The 13,950-nt window shown below is 38.6% G+C and overlaps 1 protein-coding gene across 2 annotated transcripts in view; it reads right to left on the bottom strand.

Annotated features, from left to right (window-relative positions):
- doc2d (double C2-like domains, delta) overlaps window positions 1-13,950 on the bottom strand; it is a 47,813-nt gene that overhangs the window by 24,397 nt on the left and 9,466 nt on the right. For both annotated transcript variants that reach the window (XM_044113288.1, XM_044113287.1), the window contains exon 5: window positions 12,279-12,388. In XM_044113288.1, the coding sequence (XP_043969223.1) occupies window positions 12,279-12,388 (110 nt within the window). The remainder of the gene's footprint in view (window positions 1-12,278; window positions 12,389-13,950) is intronic.

Raw genomic sequence — 13,950 nt, 5'->3', positions numbered from 1 at the left:
TACATCAAGGCCTGCCAGAGCATTCGGCATTCTGAAGCAAAAATCTGCAGCACAAAATGCTTCCAAGAGTAGCTGAGCAGGTGAGCGCTCTTCTCAGAAATCATCACAAGCTGTGTGATTGCTGAGGAGCATGAGTGCTTCCAAAAAAACCCCCAGAAATCTGTGATTTCCTCACTAAAACTGAAGGATATTAAAGGACAAACATTTTTTTAAATCATGCAATCAGACTTTTAACTTCTGCAGTAAAGAGAGCTGTTGAAGAGGCTGATAACAAGGAACAAAATAATGTTTTAAAGTCGATGGTTAGAAAACTTGGCTGGTGTTTGTGTTGCTAAAAAAACAAAGCATAGCAAAATCACACCCACTTTCTGCCATTTTATCCTCACCTACTTTCACTTTGCTCACCTAAGCAACACATTTTTATAATATGCACTTTATTTTATTCCACCAGGAACATTTTCCTGGAAGTCAAAGCGAAGGTTTCATGCATCAATGTGAAGAAAGAAAAAAAGACTTAGAGATAAAAATAAATGCAACATTCGCAAGAAGAAAAAAAAAACTACTCATGATGAAAAAAGAAATGTTAAAAACTGAATTTTCCATACTGTCGTTGAAAAACATTAAGCACACAGAACGTGTGCTACTGTGTTTTAAATAACAAAATATGGGGATTTAATCCAAGTTAAGCACATAAGAAGAAAACGTTCATGTCTTTAAAATTAAAGAGTAAAATAAAAACTGAATAGTGACCAATATGCAAGGTTAGGCCTGGCACTACTGCAGCCTGAAAGTCATCTATATTAACAGGTTAATTTGACATTTTACTGTAGTAATATATCACTCATAATAAGCTGTCTGATGTTCTGTTGGTTTGAGCAGCCTGGATCTGATCCCTCATTGGGCCATTTGAGTATTTTGAAATATTGTTTTCTTGACTAAACCAAAACAGCTTTTATCACCTCTTTGCTCATGATATTATTTTACAAAATCCCAATGGTTTAAACTATAAAAGTCAGATTCCAAAGGTAGAAAAGTAAAATGGTGTTTGGAGATTATACTGGTTTTATACTGGTATCTAATTTGCCTTTTAAAATGTTGTTTGTTCTTTATGTTGGTTCTCATTTGCTATTCGGTTGATGTTTCTGTCTTTTTGCTTGAAACCATAAATGTTTAATGAGTTATTGGCTGTAACATATCAGCATATCCACACATTGTAAAAATATGGAAAAGCAGTATTTCTCTCCATCAATGAGACAGACTCTAAACAGTTAACATGGTAACCCTAAAGGTATTATTATGGATTTATGGACTTGTGAGTGCTCTGGAATCCATGGCTGTCATTTAACTGCATACCTGCTGTATGGACTGAAGCACAGATCACATTTTCACATTTTTCTCAGATTCTACAATAATCCAACTGCCATTGATGTAGAGAACTTAGGCAATGGCTTAACTTTGAGACTGGAGCATCTGTTTGCCATAATAGATTTATGCAAAATCTAATCACAACACCCCCCACACCCCCAAAAAAAACAACAAAAAAAAAAAACAACAGGAAACATTTGCCAGGGAAACAGAAGGATGCTTTTTTTTTTTTTTTTTTTTTTTTTTTTCAGAAAAGAAATTCAAACTTTTGGGAGCAATTGTGTCTTTTATCTTTTATTACATTAACCTTGATCCCATCCCAGACACCCTGTATGTATGATAGAGCAAAGGAAAATAAATTATCTGACAGCCCTGGTCATGAGTCAAAGCCATTCCCCAGCTCCTGTTAGAGATACTCATCAGTTATGACTAAAAGCCTGGAACCAGCATGTCAAATGTCCAAATGTTTGCCTGGGACAGGAGGAGTGAGAAGGAGGGATGTCAGAGGATGCGGTTGGTTCATTTCACAAAGGTAGCACAGTTGATCCAACTGTTGTTTTAATTAAATTTATGGTGCATCAAATAAAAAAATACAATACAAATAAAAAAAAATTTCAGTTTTATCTGTCCCAGGGGGAAAAAAACCCAATTGGTAATGTAAAAAAGAAAAAAAAAACTAATTAAAATTGTTTTTGTTTTTATTGTTACTAGCTTTGCTACTGGGGATGTAACTCTAAATGTACCTTAAAGAAGGCAGAGTTTGTCATCTTTGGATAGATATGCGATGTTGATTTTTTTATGCATCAACATAAAAAGTCTCCCTTTAAAAGCATAAAACAAAGTCGTGTGAATATCTTTTTTGTTTTGTTAAATGTTTGTATTTTCCCCGCAAAGCTTCTTAAAGTAAATTAAGTTCAAAGCTCTTCCCTATAGACTAGCATAATCCAATCCAGGCAATAAAAGATGCTTCATTGCCAATTCATGCCCCACCACAAACTCCAAGAACCTCCACAGAGAAAGATCATTTTTAAGTAGAAATATAGAAAATGTTGTGGTCTAATTACAAAGCTTACTTGAAAAAATGTGAACCTCAGACTCTTGAGAACAACTATTTTGCATTCATGAGCACATTTTCATGTTCCAAATTCTCCCTGATAAGATCGATACCCATTACATTTTAACATTTGCTGAGCCTAGTTGGCAGGTCCTTCTTCTGTTCATAACTAAAGCACTGCATTGCTGTTTATTTGGTCACAAAGTCCAGTCCTCATCCCACCCAGAGAACAGTTTTGTACATTTCCCGAACCTCTTTCTACCTTTGGACAGCAGCTGGATGTGTTGGAGTATTGTGGGAGAGATAATGGCCGGTGGAAACTCTAAATCCTGAATGATTGCATTTACCAACCGCAGCACAACACCTCCACAGGATCATCCGTCACGCCTCCCAAAGGGACTCACACGGATGTAAGCCATCTGTTCTCCACTCTCATCAAAGCACAAGGGCATAATAACTAGGATTTAATACCACCACCTTTGGACTAATAAGTCTAAAATAAGATCTCCTTTAATTTCCCTTATTTTTGCTGCTTTTACTAGCAGTGGGAGTAGGAAAGCAAAAATAATCAATCAGTTCAATCAGTTCTCACATTTACTAAGATAAATCTACTTTTTCAAATGAAACACAAATATTTCATTGTCCTTTTGGTTGAGGATGAAACTAAGAAAACCATAATATTTAAATGTAAAAAAAAAAAAAAAATCTGAAAAGTGTGGAGACCATTTGTATTGAGCAATACAATAGATCCACCTTTTGTTGGTATAACAGCTACAATTCTCTTAGGATCTATGCCCTTATTAGGTTTTCCAACAATAACATGTCCTCTTGCTCCAACTTTAATTGCTGATCATCTGGAAGCGTGGACCAAGATGAATTGAATGGCTCTGTTCCAAACTACAATAACAGTCCAGAAACTTCTGTCATTATTCACAACTCCTCCATCTGTTCACTGACGGACAAAGATTAAATGGATCCTAGGATATCGAACTCCGTTGAACAAATCCCAGGCAGAGCTCTGAAAAGAGATGAGAAACGAGTGCAAAGCACTGGCCAGGCTAGATCTGTCCTTCGGAGCTGCCATGCGCCCCCTGACTGCTCCTCTGATTAATGCTCTCCTCCCCAAACCTCGATTTAAGTGGACGGTAAAGTCTTGGTAGATTTGCAGATTGCATTGTTGAAGGATAGATGAAACAGTGCTATGTGAACTTTACAAAGCTTAGAATATTGTTTTACAACCTAACAAACTCTTCTCTAAACGTCTCCAGAACTTTATCCCCAACACATTTTTACCTTTATGATGTTGGCTATTCACTGGGGTTCTCCAAGGCCTTCACAGAATAACTGGATGTACACTGAGAGCACATAATGCACTGGGGGACTCTACTACTAATTCTGAAACCAATTGTTGCTCTGGATTTTATTTCACAGTATTATCGTAAGGGGGAACTAAATATAATACCTTCTACTGCACAGTTATGTTCTACTTCATGTTGGTAATATTTAAAATAGTTTGTGGTTGTAAATGGGGGAAATGTAAAAAAGTTTGCTTTGACTCATGCTGTAAGCCTCCCATTTAATCTCAAAACTAAATCAATTCCTAGATTTCTTCCTGACTCCCCACAGCCATAGACAGTGATATTTATTATGTAGCTGGAGAAAATTGGACACAGATATGAACAGGGAAAAATGAGAAGCCACACACTGGCATCATATTTGTACTCCCATAACCCACACACAGTTAGACACCTTAGCTCTCTTGATATCACACTACCTCCACAGTTTGGTGTTATTTTGCAGCTTGATGATAGTTTTGCTGACACACTGTGAGTCACAAAAGCTCTTAAAGATGAGTTTTTCCCCACGGCTGCTCTCCAAGGTGTGCATTAATGCTCGACTCGACAATTTTTCTGTGCAAAAGGTTAGGAATTAAAGAGTGGGCTCGTTAAACTGAAAGAAAGGTTTGAATTATCAGTGAAAGTCATTTTAAAATGATGACAAGTTTGCCAAAAGGCAGAGTCAGTACAGTAAGCTGAGCAACTGATAAAGAGCTATACAGCAATTCTCTCTCTCTCTCAGTTCAGAGAGATTTGTGGGATTGACCGTAATAAAAGCGTCTTGTTGTAAAGTGGAAGGTAGGAAATATCCACCTTGGAACTTCTCATTCCTTCCGTAACTTTATAATTAGTTGAAATAAGTCAACTTTAGCAAGAGGTCTACATGATTTTTGAGTTACCTCAGATGCGTTTAAACAATTATGATTTGAAAGCAGACTACCCGTATGAATAATTCATCAAGATGATGCACTACATTCCACTTCATAGGACTTTTCACTCAAGACTAGAACACCTCAGGCAGCCTTGCTGCGCCAATTAAAGGATTAGCCGCTATGAAGCCAAGCGTGAATAAGCAATAGAAGACATTAGTTATTGGTTTACTCAGCTGCTTCATTCTTAATAACAAAATGGACCTCTAGTGGCTCTTAGAGATAAAGTAAACTCAGAGGCCCAAAGTCTTTGAGTGTAGATAAAAAAAAAAAAGAGTTCTGTAAGACCTTTGATTTTTTTTTTCCCTCTTCCACTCCAGACCTTTTCAGGACTGTCTGCTATTAGCCTCTTCCTCTTTGTATTGTGCCTTGGCATGATGGCTTTATATAATCAGTCTCCAATCTAATAAAAAATAAATTAACAAATGTTCAAACTCCCTTTCTCACTCTGCTTTACACACATGTTTTTAATTACTACAACGAGCTGTGCATCAGGAAGTTAATACAGTTGTATAGTTATTATCACAAAAACATATTCTTGCTCACGTCGCTCAGTAGCTCATTGGACATGAAGATGTGGTGACGATGGCTCACTGAACCTCAAACTGAGCCGACTGGACGGTGGTTATAAGAAGCTTCTCGCTGAAGTTGTTGCAGCATAAGGGGGTAACACTGCCTTTTAGACATCTTACATATTTTTATTTATATCTGCTGTTTTATGAGTAACCATATATGACTTGCAAACCAGTGACGTGCGGTCAGGGGAGGCAGGTGAGGCAGTGCCTCACCTGCCATCATGGAAAGAAAGAAAATATATAATCATAAAGTAATTTAAATTGTTATATTCATCCAGTGGTTTGTACTAAAAAATATTTATTTTTCATGTAGCTTCACCAATTTCGATTTTTATTTGTTCAAAATCGCTGAATTTTCTTATTTTCCCATTCAAATGCTTGGAAGCGATGCCGGTGAGGCAGCAGCGAGCTCTGCCTCACCTTGGATTGCGCAACCCCTGGCTCTGCGCTGGCTGCTAAGCGGAGAGAGCATGTTGCTGTACGGCGTCAATAAAATGGTTTAAACTAATTTAATATGTGAACTTATTTCCAACAATTTAGCTTATGTATATAATGTACAGTGCTTTTTGTCACCAACTGTGTTTGTGTAACGTGTTTCGTAATGAGCGATTATAAACGGCAGAGAACAGGTTCGAGGTGAGGCAGGCAGTTCTCTTGCCTCATGGCAGGGGGCGCTCAAGATCCCAGACGTTCGTCTTGTTCACTCCTCAACTGCCGAGTAAGTGACAGCGAGCTAGGCTAAACGATTCGCGAAGCAAGTCAAGTGCAGCGATAGATTATAATAGAGATAGTGATTTTTTTCCTCTCGCTTATCCCGACTTTCGACATGGATGACTACATTGCAACACTAAAAAAGTTTTCTCAAGTGGACTTTCAATCGAAGCAGGAGATAATATGTGTGTTTTGTGAGCTACAGTTTGTATGTGTAAGGATGCAGAAGTGAAACATAACCTGTAAACTGCTGTCAATCTATGCATCTATTTGCAAATCTGATTCTGATGACGTCAGTGCCTCACCAGCTATGAACCTCACCGCACGTCACTGTTGCAAACTATGATTTATCTTTTCCAGAAATAAAAATAAAACAATTAGGCACCCTTCTGTTAAAAAAATAATTTACTATTTGTCCTACTTTTTTATGGCAATAATCATGATGTGGACAGTTTCTTTTGGGCACTCTTCAAAATTGGAAAGACAAGACAATATGCCATGTCTTCTAGGAAATAAATCTACCAACTCTTATTGTACATATTTACATTTATTGGGTTTATTAAGAAGTCTGTGCAAGCAAGTTGTATAAATAAAACTACAAATGTTATCACCTGTATAATTCTGACTAAAATACAGAAATACCTGTGCACGAATACATCCCAGCAATAAATTTAAAACAGCAATGTGTTTGTTCTCCACCACGTCTATTTTTCCTCTTTTTGTTTTAGATTTTCTGCAATGCAATGTTTCCCCTCACAATCTTCGCAAAGCAAATCATTTTGGTCATAAAAGAAGGCCAAGGAATCCACACTGGCTGTGATTTTCATAAATTTACATAAGGACGGCTGGGCTTCCCCCAAATGCAGACAAGAGAGACTCTATTTGTTCAATAAAGCACTCAGGAGCATATGCCCAGGCAATCGTTCCAAGCATGCTTAAACTCAAGTTTGCACACATTCAGAAGCTGCAAATACCTTTGTGCATCTGCCCCGGATTGGAAATATGGTTTAAAAAAAACTCCATTAGATTGTGACAAAAACGACTGGATGAGGATTTGTTTTACTATGAGCGTGAGCAGGACGGCAAAGGAGTATAGGAAAGTCATGTGAAAGATGGCTTCTTTTCACCTTCATTCATTTAAAATGTTTTCATTCTAATCTCATTAATATTTTATGCTGATACTGTGTTGTACACAGGCTGCAAGAATCCCCTTTGGACTGACACAATCCAGACCCAAATGGGTTACCGCATTAATGACTTTCCACACTCTGATGCACACAGTTACTGCAAAGTGGTTGTTGTGGTCAAACAAGTGTAGTCTGATGTGTGTTCTCTGTGTTGAAGTTTCACAGTTAAATTTGCCTAGGAGAGGCAAAAAATGTCTGGAACATCAATCAGTTCCTGCAAGTTTTTCTTCAGCAGTTTTCACAGCACTGAAACATACGAAGCAGGGGAATCTCAAGCATCTTTCCCTTCCAAATATAAAATATTACTCTGAAAGTTTTATGCATTTAATGTAGTCAAAGGCAGAGTCCCTCATGTACTTTGGTCTCCCTTAGGACTTCAAGTTGTTTTGTCCATCTGGGTTTGGACCCTCTGCGAGTGACTACCTAGTTGCAGTCTCTGACTAATTTCCTCACTGATAGTCAATCTCTATTTCCTACATGTTGGGATTCAAAATCAACAGAAAAAAAGCTATCATCAGATTTTGATTCAAAAAAAAAAAGAAAAATCCTGGTTTTCACTTTGTAGTGTTTGCAGACAGGATCTCAGGGCACAGACATGGAAAGGATGATGTGTGTGTGAGTTTGGGAACAACAAGGTCACTTCTAGCAAATTGTTTGGTTCTGTTGACATCTTCAGGCTATGACCTTCAGTATCTGCTTCAGTAGCTTACAGGAGAGTTTAAAGCACCTAGGGTGAGAGTCAACTCCTCTAAATTTAAAGTCAAATTTCCCCTTTGGAAAAAAAATGGATTATTTTCTTTCAGGTCAGGGGTCAGAAATTAAGTTTAATGGAAAAGTTCAGGTTGCTTGATCATAAATAACAATAGAATGAAACTCTTTGTTTGCTAGCCTGCTGGCATCTGTTTCATAACTGAACAACAATACAAGAAGTTAATTTTACCTTCCACGACAAGACTTGATCTTAGAGGCAGAGTGAGAAACTCAATGAACCTTCAGTAACCAATCATCTGCTGGTTAACAGTCTGGTAGTGTGGTTAATGAGACATTAATTCACTTTTTATATGTGATTTTGGTGTCTGAGGGACATTCAAAATACGATGGATCCTTTATTGCTGAAACAGACCAAACATGTTTAGAGATCAGAACATAAGAAAGGCTCAATGTCCGGTGTGTTTAACTGCATTGTCTCTGATAAAGGAAAACAATGCATTTAGGACACCTTCAAAACACAGAGTCGTGAAAAAAGATTTGCTTTGTCATTCTTTTCTACATTTTTATTTCACATACTTGACGTTACAGATCATAAAACAAATATGGATTTTTTTTTTTACATAAAGATAACCAAAGTGAATAAAAAGGAAGTTTTTTAATGAGGATTTTGTTTCAAAATAAAACTTTACAACGCAAACTGACTCTATGTGAAGAAGTAATAGCCCCCAAACTTGTTCATACAGCATACAAGCATACTCATTATGATAAACACATAATCATTATCAAAATTTGTTTCTAATTCCCAAAATAGAGCAGGATTTAGTTCACCATTTAGCTGACCGCAACATAACTTCACTTGTTTCCTCTCGCTACATATTCCACTAAATTCTTGCAGCAATTGGAAGACATATTTGCATGAAAAACACTGATAACCAGCCGTAACCAGATAGTAGCCTAGCAGGACTTCCAGCTGTTTGGTGAAGAGCTGCAGCTGGATCTACTTAAGCTGTTACAGTTTGTTGTGTTAAACCATGTATGAATTTCAAGAGGTCATAAACTTTGTAACGACAGAATACCAGTACACCTATTAGAACCTTGCTTTGACCAAATCCTGATTCCACTGTGTTAAACTAGAATTCGCTCCAAGAACCACAAGCACATGAGCTTGTAAAATCTGTCAGGTGGGCCTACAAAGCGGCTGGGCTGAGTCCTGCTGCTCAGCTGTGCACACAGAGATCAAAGAGCATCCCTCTCCTCTGCTGCTCTGCTGGGACCAACACAGTTTTATCCTCCGGGGGCAACAATCCAGAGAGTAAACATCACTCTGGGGATCCCTATTAGTCAGTGACGTGCGGTCAGGGGAGGCAGGTGAGGCAGTGCCTCACCTGCCATCATGGAAAGAAAGAAAATATATAATCATAAAGTAATTTAAATTGTTATATTCATCCAGTGGTTTGTACTAAAAAATATTTATTTTTCATGTAGCTTCACCAATTTCGATTTTTATTTGTTCAAAATCGCTGAATTTTCTTATTTTCCCATTCAAATGCTTGGGCGATGCGGTGAGGCAGCAGCGAGCTCTGCCTCACCTTGGATTGCGCAACCCCTGGCTCTGCGCTGGCTGCTAAGCGGAGAGAGCATGTTGCTGTACGGCGTCAATAAAATGGTTTAAACTAATTTAATATGTGAACTTATTTCCAACAATTTAGCTTATGTATATAATGTACAGTGCTTTTTGTCACCAACTGTGTTTGTGTAACGTGTTTCGTGTAATGAGCGATTATAAACGGCAGAGAACAGGTTCGAGGTGAGGCAGGCAGTTCTCTTGCCTCATGGCAGGGGGCGCTCAAGATCCCAGACGTTCGTCTTGTTCACTCCTCAACTGCCGAGTAAGTGACAGCGAGCTAGGCTAAACGATTCGCGAAGCAAGTCAAGTGCAGCGATAGATTATAATAGAGATAGTGATTTTTTTCCTCTCGCTTATCCCGACTTTCGACATGGATGACTACATTGCAACACTAAAAAAGTTTTCTCAAGTGGACTTTCAATCGAAGCAGGAGATAATATGTGTGTTTTGTGAGCTACAGTTTGTATGTGTAAGGATGCAGAAGTGAAACATAACCTGTAAACTGCTGTCAATCTATGCATCTATTTGCAAATCTGATTCTGATGACGTCAGTGCCTCACCAGCTATGAACCTCACCGCACGTCACTGCTATTAGTATCCCATTTCCCTGGTCGTTTCCCATGATTTGGTGACCTCACCCTCCATTCACGGGCCAAACTATCGTGGCAGACCACGCTTCCTTTTCCCTCGTTTTCTGTGTCTGCCACTTCTTCTCTCGTTTTCTCTCTGCTGTCAGCGAGCTCGTAATTCACTCCGGCTCACGCTCTTTCTCATTGTCCTCATTCATTAAGCTTTTTGATGTCTTTCTGGAGTAAACTCCACTTCAACAGCATCTCTTTTAACCCAGAACAGTGAATCATCTGCTCTCTTTTTTTTTCATCTGACTCCTGTGTTTTGAATCATCCCGTGGTTTTGTCATCGTCCTTCCTCTTGTTCTACCTACTTTACTTTTCTGTTGTGTCTTATGTGTAAGTCAACTCAAATCCCACTTTATCTCCTGAATTGCTGTTGATCTTGACAACTATTTCTCTGTCTCTTCATCTTTTGTTCCTCCTATTGCTCATTTTGGCAATGCAGAGCATTCTCAGCCTGGTTCGTGGCTGCAGGCTGTGTCCTTGAGCAGGGGTTAGGTGGGTTTCTCTCGTCTGAAGGGAATATCTTGCTGTGAGTGAGGATGAGAGAAAATGTATTTTGCTAATGTGTACACCTCAAGGACACGTGTGGTTTTTGTGTGGGCTTTCAGGACGTAAGGAGGAGGGGCCACGTATGTTCTTTCCTTCCAGTGATTGCCCTTGACGTGCACACAAGAGGCTTGTCACACACCTGACTCCCTACATTTGTATTTGGATGGGATCTGTCCGTGTGTGTGAGTGTCCATGCATGCGCGCGTCGGCGTCGTCTTTCCTCAGGACAAACATCCAGCCCTGTTATAAATGGGCTTAGTAAACTGACACTGATTGCATTCAGTACAAACAAAATGCATGCGTGACTGTGCCTCTGAGTCAACGTACCAACGCTTGATGAGCGGAGCGGCGCAAAACTTTTTGGGCCAAGATGGCTACGTTTGACCTGAATCGCTTCACGTGGAGAGTGCTGTGTGAAGGGAGGAGGCAGCGGAAACTCGTGGTGCGGCCAGCCAACACCTCAGCATTGCAAAATGTATTCATTAACCTTAATCTATTTAAAACAATACTTCAACAAACTTTTAAAAATTATTGAAAATGCATTAGTCAACATTTTTTAGAGCATTCTTTTGTTTCAAAGACAACTGCAAGTCCTTTGGGGAATATCTAAACCAGCTTCATACATCTAAGGTGACATTATGTCAATTCTTTTTTGCAAAATAACTCAATTTCAGCACACACACAGTTTGGCGTACACGCCAGTCAGTCTCAAATGACCAGAGGACCTTTTCTACTTGCTTGTTGTTTTGTCCTGCATGGCTTGTCTTCCTGCCATTCTTCCAAAACCGACAGATCCTCGAGTGTGAAACTAGTAATGTTTCTGTCAGAAGAGACTCCCACCTGAGTTGTTCAGTGTAGGTGGACAGTCATTTTTTTGTTGTTTTGTTTTGCCAATATTGTACTGTGATTGTTTCTGTTTTCAATTTTTTCTCCCACAATGAAAATGTTGCTATGGGGACACTGATAAAATTGATACTAATGTTTTGGCATATTTTAAGTTTTGCCATAATCTTGCATTGACAATAGTTAATGTTTTCCATTGACTATTGGTCAGTGAAATGTATTATGTTGTTGTTTAGTCAAACCCTCATCTGTATCCAAGAGTTTATGCCAGACCTGTTCACTGTTTCTTGTTATCTATGACAATGCTATTCTCTCATGTTCTCTTACCAATTGTTTGAGATCAGTGCAGATTTGCTGTGTTTACACTGAGATTAAATTAAATACAACTAGATTCTATTAACTTAGAGAGTCTCAGTGCCCCGACATGGGGGAAAAAAGCCCTTGTCAACTTAGCTTCTAGGATCATTGACACATTCAGCGTTAGTTTATCACTCACAATAGCAAAACAAACTAAGAAACATTGAAGTTTGTACTGATAATATGACATAATGTGGAAATTAAAATACTGAATGAGAAGACTTTTGCAAGGTAGTGTACAAGAAGTGGAACAGTCCTTTTTTTCTGCTTGATTACATGCACTACCAGGTGGGAAGGACGGAGAGCTGCTTAAAGTTCATTGGAGGATGAAAAGTTTGGTTTGTTGGCTTTCTGGAGAACTTCACTGACTAGAATGAAATTAACAGTCAAGAACCCACCTGAGCGTTTTGGTGGTCATGTCAGCTCCTGTGATCCCATGATACACCAACGTTTCATTCCACACTGGGTTCAGGGTGTTTTTCAGAGTTTTTGTGCGTAGCTTGTTTGCCTGCAGAGGAAAAGCAAAATGGAGAGCGAGTGAGTCAGAGAATTTGACAGATCTGGAAAAAAAAAAGAAAGAAAGAAGAAGAGCGAGGAGTAGTAGTTGAGGCCAATGGATCAGACTTATCAGATTACAGTAGAGGAAAGGAAGTAAATGTTCATCCAAACAGTGTGAAAACATTTAAAAAATAAAGAAGAAGGATGGTTTAAAAAAGAGTGAATGGGATATGATTTATCTCATTCCCTGAGGAAATTGCTAACATCTGCTGAAACTGAAGGAGACAATGCAGGGCGTCCCTCATATCTCCTTTCTATCATGAGATATAAAAGTGAGTTCTAACTAAGAGAAACAACTTTTTCAAATAAAACTAAACGTGGCAGCTAATTAAAAAGTACAGCACAATCACTATGGACATTTTTCACATGACCAAGTGGGTTTATCAATTGATAAAGCTTGTACTCACGTCCAATTTCCAACATTGTTTTCATTTGAATTATTATTTGCACTTTTATTGATTCACATAATTTAATTGTCTCAAAGCTCTGGGATCAAATGCTCACCTTTACACTATGATTACAAAATTTTGTTTCACAACAAAATTCAGAGGATGTTGTGAAACTGTCTTCTAGGACTAGTAACATTTAATTTTTGACTACTAAATGAGTTTTCAGTGACACAGCCTGAAATAAAAATAAGATCTAACACTGGGTCTGCATGTTCACATATTCATGCAACAACCAAATTATGAAATTATGAAAATAACTATCCAATTAAATTCCAATTTCATGTCATACTTAACATACTATACACAAGCACAGTGGTGACAACATCTTTCTACAGGGCAGTGAAACTGCATATTCTGTAAAGTTCATGGAACAATACAATTACTTGACTACTTGCAAGTAATTTAGTTTCTTCATGGCAAACCAGTACAGATAATGCATTGCAATGGGTGGACCCGCTGTCCAGTATGTTTTAGCTGCTTCTTTGCTGTTGTACACAAGGCTTAAATGAATGGATGATTAACAGGCTTGTGCATCAATTGGAGGCAAGTTCAAGAGATAATGAAATCAACTCAATCCGTTGTTTTGGAGTGGGGAAGCATCTAAAACATACAGAACAGTATGAATACAATGTCCATGTATGATCAAGGTGACAGCTTTAAACAGTCTACAGTCTGCATTTGTTCATGTAATACAATTTCTAAGAGATATTGGCTCAAATAAATGATTCATGTGCCAACTAACGTAAGAGACGTCACCCAATCTTTTTTTATGTGACTCCTGTTGATGTCAGAATCTCTAAAAACAAACGCCCCAGCCCCGTTCTCCTTTTGCCTCTCTCCCACCATCAGCCTCCTGCTCCAGTGCCTCAGGGCCAGATGCTGAACCCTGCCTGACATCTTTTTGCCGTTTTTGTCCTCTTGCATCCCATTGTTCTGTCAATGCTGCCTTTTCCTCCTTTCTCTCTCCTTTCCACATAACGTCCCTCTCCTTATTATTGTTCGTCTTTTTTTCTTCTCCGCAGAACACCTCTTTGCTTATCAGTTAAAACCAGCCTCTTGCTGG

The sequence above is a fragment of the Gambusia affinis genome, linkage group LG04, assembly GCF_019740435.1.
Source record: "Gambusia affinis linkage group LG04, SWU_Gaff_1.0, whole genome shotgun sequence".
Lineage (NCBI taxonomy): Eukaryota > Metazoa > Chordata > Actinopteri > Cyprinodontiformes > Poeciliidae > Gambusia > Gambusia affinis.
Note: the sequence above shows the minus strand (reverse complement) of the source record. Positions and strands in the feature narration are given on the sequence as shown.